The 15,711-nt window shown below is 30.0% G+C and overlaps 1 protein-coding gene across 1 annotated transcript; it reads left to right on the top strand.

Moving 5' to 3' along the window:
* The first annotated feature begins 4,258 nt into the window (after positions 1-4,258).
* LOC137812309 (probable trehalose-phosphate phosphatase J) lies at positions 4,259-7,227 on the top strand. The gene is made up of 12 exons (XM_068614240.1): positions 4,259-4,487; positions 4,575-4,822; positions 4,932-5,072; positions 5,176-5,247; positions 5,337-5,432; positions 5,543-5,602; positions 5,704-5,805; positions 5,894-5,971; positions 6,120-6,189; positions 6,455-6,525; positions 6,654-6,746; positions 6,857-7,227. The coding sequence occupies exons 2-12, from the start codon at positions 4,580-4,582 to the stop codon at positions 6,929-6,931; spliced, it is 1,101 nt and encodes a 366-aa protein (XP_068470341.1). The 5' UTR covers positions 4,259-4,487; positions 4,575-4,579; the 3' UTR covers positions 6,932-7,227.
* The last annotated feature ends 8,484 nt before the right edge of the window (positions 7,228-15,711 follow it).

The raw sequence follows: 15,711 nt of genomic DNA on the forward strand, positions 1-15,711 counted from the left end.
ACCTTTGTGGAGATGTCGTGCCTTATATCATTGACTTGGGTTATGTTGTTGCTTTATTTTTTTGTATTGTTGTTTATGTACAAACTTTGGCTAAGAACTAGGCTTTTTGTACATGGGTTGGAATACCCCAAGTATTCCCATTTATATTATTCTTTATTGCTGATTAAAAAAAAAAAAATCAGTATTCACCCACTGCTAATTGTCCCTTAACCACTCTTGTGTTTTCTAGTTCATTTTCTTCATCCTCTAAATTTTTTTATTTTAAAAAAATATTTCTTTTAATTATTTTTTGTTTATATATGTATTGTTGTAATGTTGAATTATTTGAACATATTAGTATTGTGTTCGGGTGTCCACTTTTAGTTTTGATATAGTTCATGTGTAGGTGTTATGCTATTGAAATTTTGATTGACATAATATTTTTTTTTTAATTAGTTTGTTTAATATGCAAATTTATTTTGTTTAGTTTGATATTGGAATTCTATTATTGTTCCATCGAGTAAAACTTAGTTTCCAGTTTGACATTTAATATAAATATTATGTCTTATCTTAAATATTAAGTTTTTCTAAAATCTCATCATCCTTGTTGTAAGTTGGAAAAAGACTTTAATGAACATCAAGAGAATGACATCCCACCAATTTTATTGACTGGTGTTCAAATTTATAAAAAGGTAAATAACATACATTGTTATGTACTTGAAAAGTAAACCTCTTTGATCTTTTGTATTGGTCCATAAGTTAGAAGTTAGACACTATATAGATGTATAGACACCATATTTGTCTAAATATAGTTGTTTGCTTGTTTTTGTTTATTAATTAAATATGTTAATTATGTTAGCATTGATTTGTAGTGTAATAAACAAATTAGAGAGTATGAGTATGGATGTTATAATACAATGAATGACAACCAGTTCCAACTGGTATTAAAAGAGGTTGGAACTAGGTAATTATTTAACTAATCCATAACTAAATAACTTATGTGTATTTTATGTACTAATTCAAGAAATTATTTGTTGAAGTATTTTATGAATGTTAAATCATTCGATTTTGAATTCACAAACTACGTTAAATCCGTGTGGACAACATATTCCACCAAATTCTACAACACATTAGGTTTGATGATATTACAAAACTTTGTAAACTTATCTATGTAGTTTTACCTTTAAATTTTATATATTATGATTTAAATTTCTCATTTGTCTTACTTTTTTATGGTTTCCCAATATATTATTCATCATGACTTGTTGTATAATATATATTGTATACATGTTGATTAATTATCAGGTTAGGAAAATTAAAAAAAATATATATATGAATAGGATTTATTCATAAAGACTCATTTTATTGGTATAATATGTTTCCATCTAGTCTATTATTAGAGTTATTTATGAATATATATAGTTTACCTATATATCGTTTTTGTTAACATATTATTTTTTGTATAAATTTTCATATTTTTTCTTTTTTTTTCTTTTAATAATGTTTTTTTATGTGATGACAAATGATTGTTGTTTCTTGAAATGTTAGCCCACTTAAGATGTCAAAGTTGTATAATGATACTTTATATAAAAAAAAAATATTAGTTAGTGTTTTCTATATTTAATGTTAAACTAGTTACACTAAAAAATATATTACAAAAATGTAACAAATTTAAATCAACTAATATTTTATGTAGAAATTAGAAATAGACAAGTAATAGTTGTAAAGATAAATAATGTCTTTAAAGCATAATTAGTTAAATCTTATGATATATTTACATTTGTTGAAAAGACTGATATTTCAGAAAGAAATTTGTAATGTTGTAAGATATGGAAAAAAAGAAGAAGTTGAAAATGGGTATTATGATATGACAACGGTACAGAGCCAACAGTATTTAGGCCGTCCAAGGTTTCAATCTTCAAACTACTGCTTTTGTACGGACGATACGTAGTGCTATACAACAACACTTCGACATTCAATTCTCATTACACAAAACGGACAAATTTTTTTCAAACTTAAATCCGTACTCTTTTGGATGCGTCAATTTGTTACAATTTAATTTCAAAAGCAACCCATTACATTTAAATCATATTTCAAATTATATTATTTTTAAAGAATCTCTTCATAAAATTTAATTAATTAATCTAGGACAAAACAATATACACTGAAATTTTACATATCTAATTAGGCTCTATTCTTTTAAATAAACCTATAGTTGGAATGCTGTATTTGCAAATAAACTACCATGAAGAGATTTAGTTTCATCATCTTATAAGTATTTTGAACTAGAATATACTCTCTCCCGTAAAATATATTTTTCATTGAAAAATTAGTAATTCAAATAATAGCTTCACTTTAATCAAGAGTTAGAATTTCAAAAAAATATATTAAATGAAGTGAGATATTAACATATTGCTAATAAAATAAAATACTTCGAAGCATGCATGTTATATTCAAATATATATTTTTCATACAACTACTTTTCATCACTTGGATTTTTTATTTCTGTCAAGAATTTTTTTAATTGATATTTTTAACATCGATCACATTAACAACGATATAAATATATGAATATTTTTTCTTAGACGTGGGAACATTTGAATTATATCTATTGGTTTGTTAAACATTTCGATTTTATTTTCAAATCTTAATTTTCTTTAATTTATATTATATAAATACTCAAATAAAAACATTTCATCCTATATGGTAGATTGTACATAAGTGAGTAAAAATCTCACCTTGATATTATAATAATATTGAGTTAGACTTAAAAGTATGTTTTTTATAAAAAAAATTATATCTAAATATTTTTTCTCATCAAATTTCATTTACTCATACTTTTAAACAAAATATTTTTATTATTTGAACAAAATATTTTCATTATTTGTTATAGGTGAATTATTTCTTCAAATTTTAATCAGATTTAAATAAAATACTTACATTTCTATTTATATTAAAATACCCATTCAATAAATTAGACATTTTTTATTATAAAATATTTTTTCTCCAAAAGTTCATCTAAAATGTTTCCTTTAAAGCCCCCATTTGTAACTTTAGAGTATGTTGAGTTATTGTTATGAATGTTTTAAATATAAATAAAATTATGTAGTATTTCATTACGTTTAAAGTCTCATTTCTATGTACATAAATATAAGTCCCATTTATTGCGCCGCGTACAAAAGAAAGAGCCACCTCTTCTATCTCCGTTATCTCACCACCGAAAGAGTAAAAGTAAAATTAAATTAGGCTTTTATTAGGATTTAAACTTAAGGAGTTAATTTGAATTTAATGATAATACCATATTTATAATAACAATAATCTCATTGTCTGCCGAAAAACCTATCTCACCATCTTTACACTGATTTAAACTAAAATTAATAAGTTAAATATATATTTTTTCAATATATTATTATGAGGTGAAATTGAGTAGTGTTTATAGAATGAATGAATAGTAAATTGTAGATTCAGACACTTCTCTTTCCTGTAGAATATACATATCGGTGTCAACACTCGTATGACACTCTTAAGATACTTATTGGTGAAGTGTTCAATTGGATTTTTGAAAATTCTAACACGGTTCTAACACAATTTTAAAATGTATAAATACAATAATTTTCTAAAAACTCAAATTTATTGTATAAATTTTTTATTATGATTATAAAAATATGAAACAAATTCTTTTGAACTAGTCATGAAAAATATTTTCGTACTTCTAAAAGAATGTGAAACATACTTTTACATATAAATATTTATTTTCAATTTATAATTCAAAATTATATAATATACGTATCTACCTGTCCTATATTTTAGAGATTATACATATTTTTGTGTCGGTGTCTCTATCCTATCAATGCTACCTAATATTAGTGCTACCTAATATTAGTGGTGAAGTTGGAATTTGACGTGGCAGGAAGCCCTGTGAAAGAGTCGGCTAAGGGATGTCGACCACGTGGAGAGATGTTATTTTATATTGTTGTTGTTGGTGGTAAAGAAAAAGAAGAGAAGTTAGAGTGAGAAGAGAAGAGTAAGAGTGTGTTACTCCATGAATCACAAGTAATAATAACCTGCAATTGAGTTGCAATTATGAATGATATTATTATAGAAAATGTGAGAAATTGTTGAAATGAAAGAACAAGTGTATGTGGCGGGGACCTCAAGGATATCGGGGTCGAGGTGGGGGCAAAGCTGTGGGGTCTCATTCTTTTTCAAACTGGGTCCCACCATTCAGGACCTTCAGTTTCTAACAACTATAAATTAAAGCTAGGGGCAGCGTCTTCTCCCCCACACATACATTCACTCCTTCTCTTCTTCTCTCTGTCTCTCTTCTCTTCTCTTCTCTTCTCTGCTCTTGCATTCCATTGCAATCACCAATTCTCCCAAAACCTCTGTTTCTTCTTCTTCTTCTCACCAATTACCTTTTCAACTCATCACTTCTCGCGTCCCACATCGCTTGCTTCTAAAACCGCTCAACTGTAACACAACTTATATACTCCCTCTCTAACTTTAAGGTATAAACCTTAAATTTCCCTAATCATCCTCCAACTGTGGTTTTTGAAAATTTGAAAATAATTTGGTTGGGTTTATTCTATCTGCAGTGAAAATGACGCAGCAGAATGTGGTATTGTCCAAGACAAAATCCGGGATCAACAGGGACCTAACGGTTGCGCAAAAGCCACCGGCTGCGCCGGGAGGCTACATTCCCATTCCGAGGAGGAGGGTTTTGAAGAACCTGGAGATCAATGGAGGACAAAGAATCAATGCATGGGTTGATTCCATGAGAGCCTCTTCTCCCACCCAGGCCAAATCAACTTCTTCCTTCGCTGAAGAACACAGCTCTTGGATTGTGAGAACCCACAACTCGCTCTTTGTGAATAAAAATACGCCTCTTTTAAACGAGTTATGGATCTCATCTTTCTCTAACGTGCGTGTAACGCGTGTTTTTTCTCATACAGCTTCGCCACCCTTCGGCATTAGACATGTTTGAGCAAATTATGGATGCATCCAGGGGAAAGCAAATCGTCATGTTCCTGGACTATGACGGTACTTTGTCACCTATTGTTGATGATCCAGACCGCGCTTTCATGTCGGATTCGGTTAGTATTCATGCTTACGATCATTCAAGATATCATAATATCATATCATTGATATCGTATATATAATTTGGTTGCTAACGTGCACATGGTATTTTAATGTCAGATGAGGAAAACAGTGAGGAAACTTGCGAGGTGTTTTCCCACTGCTATAGTTACAGGCAGATGCAAAGACAAGGTATGCTTAATTTCAACTCTGTCTTTATTCTTTTCTTCTTTTTTTCGGGGAAAAAAATAAGTAATTTGGTGTCGTTTTGCAAAAAATAGGTTTACAATTTTGTGCGCTTGGCTGAGCTATATTATGCTGGAAGCCATGGCATGGATATCCAAGGGCCAACAAGAGACTCCAAATACAGCAACAAAGTGAGTGAACTGAACTACCTATAGTAGTGCAATACAGTAAGGTCAAGGTTTTTCTTACCATTTCTAAGAAACAAGATATTAAGTTTAGTTTTGATTGCTATGATCTGCAGGACAAAGGAGAGCCACTTCTTTTTCAACCTGCCAGTGAATTTCTTCCCATGATAGATGAGGTTGGTCAAATTTACATGCCCTCCTCCTCATCTTAATATTTTTTTTTAAATTTTAAAATACAGTAAATAAAAATATATATTTTCTTTGTATTAATTTTCAGGTGTACAATCAATTAGTTGAGAAAATGAAATCAATCCCTGGAGCTAGGGTGGAGAACAACAAGTTTTGCGCCTCTGTTCATTTTCGCTGCGTTGATGAAAAGGTACATAAACTTTAAAGCTGGCCATGTTATTGCTGCCCGAAAATTGTGATTTAGACTTTGGCTGACTTAAGTGTGATCACTTACACAGAAATGGAGTGAACTGGCACAGGAAGTGAGATCAGTGTTAAAAGAGTACCCGAAGCTTCGTCTTAACCAAGGAAGAAAGGTGGGCCATGGTTTTATTTCCTCTTTCTTGATATCAACTTTGTTTATGTGGTGGGGTATTTGATTTAGTTTAAAGATGGCTTTGAAAGAGGATTAAGATAATATGAAATGAAAGATGTCTCACTTTCAATTACATTTGTTTATTGCAGGTATTAGAGATTCGTCCATCCATTAAATGGGACAAAGGGAAAGCACTGGAATTTTTGTTAGAGTCACTCGGTAGGTTTTAATCCATTTCATTTTATTTCTTCCTTTTATTTCTCACAAGCAATACATAGATTTTCTCCAACATAATAATTGCACAAAGTTGGATAATTCTTCTAAGCGTTTGACTACTAAAAACAATTTAGAGGACCACACATACACGCCCTGTGGGATTAGTTTATTCACTGAAAGATTGTTTTATAATCACATGCTTCTAAATATGTAGTAATTTTTTAATTTGTCAATTGATATCTCAATAATAATAAATCATTTTCAACAGGATTTGCCAACTGTAACGATGTCTTTCCTGTTTACATTGGAGATGATAAAACCGATGAAGATGCATTCATGGTATCCAATGATCTTAATCTATTTACTTTCATTTGTTATTTAATATATTACATTCGTTTGTAGATTTTTCTGGGATAATCTGAACTAAGTCAACTAACTAGTGATTGTTAATTTCTTTTGATAATCAGAAACTAAGAGACAGAGGACAAGGTTTTGGGATTCTTGTCTCGAAATTCCCAAAGGACACTACTGCATCCTACTCTTTACAAGAACCTAACGAGGCAAGTATAATATGATTAATTTCCTTATTTCATCTATTTTTGCACCATGGTATCATATGCACAAAATATGTGTTTGTTTATATATTTATTCATATATTTGTTTCATGCAGGTGATGGATTTCCTTCAACGATTGGTGGAGTGGAAACAAGTATCCCTTCGTCTTCGAGCACATTCCCGTGTGTAAATGAATAGAATGATAATGTACATCCCTACCCTGCCATAAAAATGGAGTTGAGCTAGGGTAGCATATAGGACCCTTTTTTCTTGTTTTGTTCAGATTAGAACAAAGAACAAAAATGTATGAAAAAAGGAAACACAAAAGTGTCTTTCTGAGTTTGAAGCACGTTTACATTGATATGTAATTAACCACGTAGTTTGTAGTACAGAGGAAAAGTCTCTGTTGCATCAAATGTAATACTGAATGGATTAAATTTGTACTTTTCCAAATATGATAATATATATTACAAGTTACGTATCGAAGACATGTAGTATATATTAGTTCTTAGTCGTGACATGCTTACACAGTCTCACAATCATCATCGTACAAATTGGTCTGTTGTTTAATGGTAAAAGAGAACATTGGAAATACCGTCGCTAACAGAATTTTGGAAAACACATAGCTGTATTTTTACGATACTCTACATGAGCAAAGAACAAAACGGACTATGACATCCTGACTCACGAAGTGGTAGTCTTTTGGCAAATGGGGTAAGAGCAAAAACCGAAAAGAAAAAATAAAGGGAGAAAGGGCATGGGTAAACCCAAGTCTTTGTTGACAATTATTCTCAATTATTGGTTTCCTTCTCTGCAATATATTTGGTTTCTTAGTGAAGGTTACACAAACACTAATGGACATGCTTCTTTTGGAAAACAATTGATTGTGCTAGATAAAATTGTGGATTAAAAGTCTATGAAATTTGGTTCATAGTTGGCTGCATTATACCCAGCCATGTCAAAACAAAAGCCTGTCTATCCCTACGTACAATCATCCACTTGTGTGGTGTTTAGGACCACCGATCGCACGTGCATAAGAAACTCGAACTTATAGGCAATTGCAGGAAAAACGGGCTTCCAATCTCAGTAAGATATCCTTAATGTGGAGTTAAGATGATCATAACCATCAATGATTGGATGCTTGGAGATTCAGGTAATAAGCATAGGAGGGGCCCTTATCGACTTGGCTTATTAGAATATTTCTATCCGGTGTCTGAAGCTGACTCAAAAGTAGTAGTTGTGGGCTAGACTTTTTCGGGTGCTCAAAAATTCAATTATATGCTATGTCCTTATTCAACGTTTGAATCAATGTACCTTGTCCATGCCAGATGCACTCCCATGGCTTTCTCTCTGTCATGCAGTATACTGACAATTTTGTACTCCTCCAAGTATTGGCAATTGTATCATGAATTGGTAGATTACCATAAACCCAGTAGAGAGATAAGGCCACGAGCATCACAAAATGGACAAAAGTAGTATATGCAGTGAGAAAAATAATTGAACGCCCCTAGTATAGCTACCAATATGTCTGCACGTACACTACATCTACGTCCCTGTTTGATTTTAGATCAATAATTGGTGAAGCAAGACATTATAAAAGTAACTGTTTAGAAATTTTGGTAGTAAGACCAATAAATAAGGCCTTTGGTTGATTCTGGACCATAATTTTTTACTTACATTGAACGTCAGCAACTAGGCAGGCCTTTACCAATTATTTATATAGTGGTGCTAGGTTAGATAATTAGGTTCTAGAATCACATGCAGAATGGCGATAAAGTAGGAAGGAAAGGAGGTTTGGTGTCCCGTATATAGAAAAGGTGTTTCATTTTACATATTGATAACAGAAACTGATGTACAATCTTTTCTAAAGGAAAGGGAAGAAAGGTTTGGGAGAAATGCATTATATTTGGGTGTTCACTATATTACTACCAAGTGCCTGATTTGTTTAAGTAGGTATTTGAGGTGGTGGCATATATATAATAATGAGACATGGGTAAAGCTAATATAAAAAAACTAACAATCACAAATCATGTGAAATGACCAGAGATATTATACACATGCATAAAGCTTGTGCTTGCCCGTGTTCTTGAAACAAGAAACACACTCAAAAGCTAATCCATAATGTAATGATCGAGATGGCAAGGTTATGGCTTAGATTCTAGCGTGTTATGCACATAGCAAAAAGAAAAGAAGAGAGAAACAGGAGTGGCCGAATAATTGGTGCTTAAGTTGTAAGGAACCCTCTTCTTTTTTGTTTTTGTTTTTTTGGCCATGAAGTAAGTCACTCACAGGGTGAAAGGGAATCTAATAAATGAGATGGGAGGCTTTGGAATTAAATTGAGTTGGTAAGGAGGACAAAGAAGGTTAAACTTTTGGTTTGGCACCGGGTTAGGGAATCTATATGGTTGAATGAAGAGTTGGAATCCACTCAAAAGGAGATGTTTGATGGGAGGAATAACATAGATATTTGGAATAGAGACACCAACATGGCTCCAACCTTTGACAACGCTCAGCTGTTAATTTGTGTCGGACGTGGAAAGATGGAGTCCACCAGATTTATCTATCTTTGATGTCTAAGTTGAATTAAACTAACACTTTTAAAGTTTCAATTATTGGCTCTGCCAATTGTCTTCTCTCCTCTTTCACTAACCACATCTCCTCCTCTCCTCTCCTGGCTCGTGATCTTAGGAGCAGATAAAAAACCATTTTACTAATAAACAATCTTCTTCAAACTATATTTTATTTTCAGCTACCTACCAAACTAGCCAGCATTGTTATCAACCCCGGTCACCCATTTTATATACTCCTCCTGCTCCCACCAAACCCAACCTAGTAGTTAAAAACTGCCAACACAAAAACAATTCATTTTAGTTATGGGAACACCATTAACAAGTGGATCATATCAGACTCATAACATATTATATGTTAAATGTGGGGTTAAGTACATACACATTTTAATTCCATTCAACTCAGCCAACCTTATTTCTTCTTTCTTTTTTTCTCTGATTGGACTGAAACATTTACTATAAACTAAACAAACACATAACCAATTATTGTGAATCCGGATGGGACGCAGTGAGAGTCATAACGAAGCATGGGGAAGATTGGGAAATAGGAACATTGGCATTTTAAGGTGCCAGAGATTGTGCTGGTTGTTAATGGTCCTGTAGTACACGTGTTAGGTTATGACGAAGGAGAGATGCAAATTTGTTACACGTGTGATAGTTTGGGGAATCGGTCCCCGCTTAGAGGGTCGAGCCCACATAAGACTGCTGGTGCCTGGTGGAGTGGTTTGTGATTGGAATGCATAGCATAGCATAGCAGTGGAGTGAGCATAGCATGTTAAATGTACATAAACTATAGCAGTGTGAGGAATAAATTAAGCATTGAAGTGGGTTAACTAGGTTGAGGCATGCATACACTACACGCCTAGGCCACATGGGAGGCCATGTGACCCAAAGATGCCCTGGTATTGGGGAGCATAGCAATGATGCTGTTCTGTCGATAGGTCACTAGTTGTGAACTGTTAACATGTTCTGAAACCTCTCTGATACTGATACGCACGTTTGGGAGTGCTAACATTAATTGGAGGCTCTTTGAGTATGTGCCGCAATGGGATTGGTGGTGGATCATACCTTGTATCTTGTGCTTCACAACATTTCTTTAACCCTTTCACCTTTACGTATGTTACGGGTTCATCAACCCGCAGCTTCTGCACTTCTGCACATTCATTATAGCTAGCACCAAAAACACATAAAATATTTCTCTGCTACCACACTCCATGATCTATCGCAATCCATATCTTCCATAGATTAAGCAAACCAGTAAATAATGAAAAATATTGAACGTGGTTGGTTTAAGATTAATAGATTCTGCATTTCTTCTCTGAATGATGGTGTAATTATCATACTCTATAATGGAATAATAATAATGTTGTGCACCTCCATTTTATATACTTTGGCACCTCGGTGAGTGGTCACATTAATATCTCGGCCACACACCTTGCCATCAGTTTTGTACTCCGACTATATTCATGCCTCATTGATAGTGAGTGCCAGAAATTTTTAGCTGTGAGGTCATATTTATGTATACATCAATTAGATTTTAGTTTGTGTATGTAATTTATATTTTTAGTTAATAAAAATCAATTTTAAAGACAAAAAAATATTAGTTGTTATAGTGACTAAATTAAAGATATTTTGGGGATTAAATTAATAAATGTTTGATTTCTAAATTAGTTTCTATTATTGTTAAATGATCTATGAATTGGTATCTAATTAATAACCGAAGTTTTTGCAAACAAATTTAGAATTTAAATAATTAGTAGTTAAAACTTTAAATAATTAGTAGTTAAAACTTTGGTTGTTAATTAAATAACCATTTAGAAACTATTTAACAATAATATAACTAATTTAGAAATCAATTTTTTTTAATTTCTAAAATGATCTCTAATTTAGTTAATATTGCAATTAATTATTTTGGTTTCTAAAAATGGTTTCTATTTGATGATTTTCTTATAGTGTTAATAAATAATTTAATTATGAAATAAGATTAGTTTTTAAAATATTTTAATTTCTTTTAAAAGTTATTGAAATCCAATATATACGCAGATGAAATAAAATAAGGTTAATTAAAAGTGATTGAAGAGTAGGAATTTTAAAAAATATACTTTTTCTTACAGGAATATAATGTGAAATACATTATATATCTTTTAAAGGAAAATTCTTGAAAATACTAAAAACTGAGACTAAGAATATAGATTTGTGTGGGGACAATACTCATATGATTGAATTTATTTTAATTACTGAATTTAAAATTATATTATATACGAATATATAATGATAATGCAAATGATGTTTACAATATATAATCACAAGTAGTATTGTAGATTATTGTGTATGATAAATTTCTTGATTTTTATAAAAAAGGTAAATATTATTACTAATTGATTAACAATTAGAATGAAACTCAGCAACGGTGCATAAATTTAAAACTTACAGTAAGAAAGGTTAAAAAAAGTTTGAATGTACATGTACAGCCATGAATATGAGAATTTTAAATCTATTGGAACACTAGCCATAGACGAAACTCATTGAACATGAATGAAGCAACTCCTTGTCCTCTGACAGACTAAAGAAATCAGAATAATAGTTATAATAATGTGTTTGTATGTATGAATAGATAGATAACAGAAGTGGACCCAAAAGAGGGTCAAACAGTTATGAGAAAGGAAAAGAAATAAAAACATTGTTTTGTGGTTGGTTTTCCCATTACAATTAAGAGAAAGCAAAAAGAGGTTTTCCACAATCGCCATGTGTCTGTGCTAACTGGTGCACATTACTAATTAAAAATGTTGGAGGTTGGTTTGCCAGAACAAAGTCGGTTTGTTATAATTAAAGTCGCAAAATTAGCCAAACTTTCTAAATAATTCAACTAAATTAAACCCCACCTTCTTTTTGGTTCACTGGTCTGCCCTAAAAGGAGACTCACTCTGCTTTATATTTTAAATCTTATATTCACTTTAGTATAACTCCTGCCAAAACCTTCCTAATTTTTAACTATATAGTACATATTTAATTAATACCCTCTCTACATTTAATTATAAGAAAAAATTAACAAATTTCAACCAATTTAATCTTAATTTTCAAATTATAAACCTAAGTAACATTCCTCATATTAAGATAATGTTCTTAAGCATATCTTTATTATATAAAAACAAAAATATTAGATAAACTTAGTTACTACTCTTAACTAATGTAAAAATAGTTAGTTTATTTACATTTGAGTATAGAGGAAATATATATTATATACTAACAAAATTTATTTTGTAAGAATATATGCATTTAGGTTCGTAAAAGGAGAGAATGTAGTTGCCTGATATTATCAAACATAAAATTGAATATATATTTAATGAATATGAGGTTTTTTTCACTCATGATTAATGGTGTATTTTGATTATTTTATAGATACACAAACCACCAATTATATATATATATATATAATACTAATTTTTTAATTGAAAATGGTAACCAAAGAAATTTGACGAGTAATCTTAAATCAGAATAAATATAAAGTTAATTGCATATTTTTTGTTCATATGATAACAATATAATATTGATCAAGTGAGATACGTTATATTTGTAACCAATCCCTATTTGTATGAATAGAGTGATATGAGTTTCACTACAATTTATCTTAAAAATGAAAAAAAAAAAAGTGATTAGCGACAAAGAAGAATATATATAGCTTTAAAATAGTGGTTGGAAATAAATAAAAAATCCTCTATATTTATAATTTTTCTTTTCTGTGGAATAACTTGATAGTTTTTTTTATTAGTAATTAAAGAATATAAAATTAAAGTATCACCATTTATGTCTCTTTCAACAAGTGTTATTGTGAAATGGTGGAGTTCCCCTTCTCAAGGATGTGCCTCTAATGACATGAAAATTAGTAATGCTTAATGAAAAATCATATGAATTAATTCTTTTGTTATATTTGAGATCAGTGTATAAGGCTACATCCTTTTTTTAATTTAGCACCTTGTTGCGCTGTACCTGATTTTTCACCCTCACATCTCTTAAATTATGGTATGTAACATTTCGTGATCACAATCACCTTAACTTTGTTTCCCAAATCATCAAACTTCATTGTTAAACAAATTTTCCTGTTAATATCTTCTATAACGGTAATCCTTCACAGAATAATACAATTTCACCAAAACATCACAATCAAATGTGGCTACAAACACCACCATCTCACACACATCACAAGGAACTGTTTTTGTATTATGTTGATGATTTGGAAAATTAAAGTAGGTTAAGTCAAGAATATACCATCCAACTTTATAGTTTAAATATCACATTCCTATTTTACAATACCAACCTAATCTAAACAATTTTCATGGTTAGATGAGCTTCAATATTAAAATACTACCTTCTAATTACAAACTTATGATATACCTTAAAACATAAAAAAATGGGAAATCCATGGGAATATAGAAGAGGAATCCTCACTAAAAAAATACAGAAATTGATATTTGATTTCCAATATTATTGCCACCAGTAAAGTTGATGGTGCAGTAACCATATTTGATGGAACATATTTTATAGTTATGGATCACAATCTTTGTTTTTTATTCTTAACAGGCAAATGCATTGTCAATGTGTAATTTCTTTAAGGAATATGCTTTTATCATTTAAATATTCTTCAATTTGAAAATCTAGGATAACGATTAGATAATGCTTAGCTTGTTAAGTAGTTTGTTAACTAGATGCCATGTCATCATATCACTAATTTAATGTCCACCATTTCTGTTATATTATCATTATTATTACTAAGTACTTTTCATTCACGGCAATTATTATTAACTACTAAAGTAAAATCACTGCTACAACTTTTTATGCTGTAAATGTATTGTCCAAATGATTCATTGAAAGGATTATGCAACTTACATATATGTAATTGTTTATCATAAAAAAGAATGTATGTTATCATTTTACCCCTTTACATAAATATGCAATTGTGTAGCAATTATATGTGTTTTCCGTTTTGATAAACAAAGATAACACCCCAAAGTTACGGAGCTGACATCTTTAATGCTTATCTTTCTATTAGAAGCAAAATAGAAAGCAAATAAATTAAAGACAAATCTATATGTTTGGGTGGATAGAAGAAAATATATATAAAAAAAAAATACTAAGTTATACTAATTAAAAACTTAACTATATAGTAATACTTTTTTTTCGTATTATTTTTCTTGACATAAATTTGCTCATTGCTTAAAAAAACATAAATCTACCTATACGTTTAAGTTAAAATGCTTAATTTTAAAAAAATAAAATAAAAATGCAACACACGTGTTTCTATTTCACGACACTTTTGGAGGGAATTATACGTGGAACTCACTAAATAGTCCTTGTTCCTTTTTATATCTCATCGGAACAAACAATAATCGGTATTTTCTTCAAATTAAATAATATTTGTATAAAATATAAAGGGTTAGAAATTTTATTATTATTAGAGTTAAAGTCATTTATAATTTATGAGAAATTATAAATTGATTTTGTAAGAATAATTTAAATTTAAATTTTTTTAATACAATATCAAAATTATCGTAATAAAATTTATGAGAATAACGTAGACTTAAATTTATTAAATGATATGAGGTATTAATTAGTTACTTTACTTTTGCATAGATAATATTTATTTTTAATAATAAGTGAATGGAAGAAAATTGTTAAAATACTGTTTAGCAACATTTTTTTTTTAAAGAGTTTATTGGAAGATAATGAAAAGTATTTTACTTTTATACTTTTCATTTTAATTTTTTTTATGAGATTGAAATTATAGAAACAAATATTAAATTTATTATAATATTAATTTTTTTTCCAATATAAATTTAAAAACTAAAAATATGCAATCATCTCAAACATCAGTAAATTAAAAATTATGATAAATATTTAGCTACTCATAAATGCAACAGAATTGAAAAGTGTTTGGAGTAACATTGAGTTCATACTTCATGACAAAATTCTTAGCAGTTGACTCTTCAAAAATCAAGAAACTATTTGCTTGAATGGGTTGGGCCCAGCTTTGTCTTAGAAAATAGGGCCTATTGTTGGGGCCTTTGCTTGTTGCCAAATACTTTCTACATCCATCATTTTTGAAGCTGCACCCTACATAATTTTAAAACTTCGACAATGTCCTTTATTTTGGAAATGAAAATTTGAAATTGAAAATAATACATTATAAAAAAAATTCAAAAAAATTAAGTAAATCTAAAAAGATTATTATGTTTCGGAAATAAAAATCTGAAAAACAAAAATAAAAATTCATTCCAGAAAATTCGCAATACAAAAAGTTTGTTAATCCAAAACATATTCCAGAAAAAAAGTCTAAATGTATTTTTATATATATTCCATTTTTATAAGGGCATTTTCGTTTTTTTATTGAAATTTATATGATGCAGAG

This window comes from Phaseolus vulgaris, chromosome 2 (assembly GCF_000499845.2).
Source record: "Phaseolus vulgaris cultivar G19833 chromosome 2, P. vulgaris v2.0, whole genome shotgun sequence".
Lineage (NCBI taxonomy): Eukaryota > Viridiplantae > Streptophyta > Magnoliopsida > Fabales > Fabaceae > Phaseolus > Phaseolus vulgaris.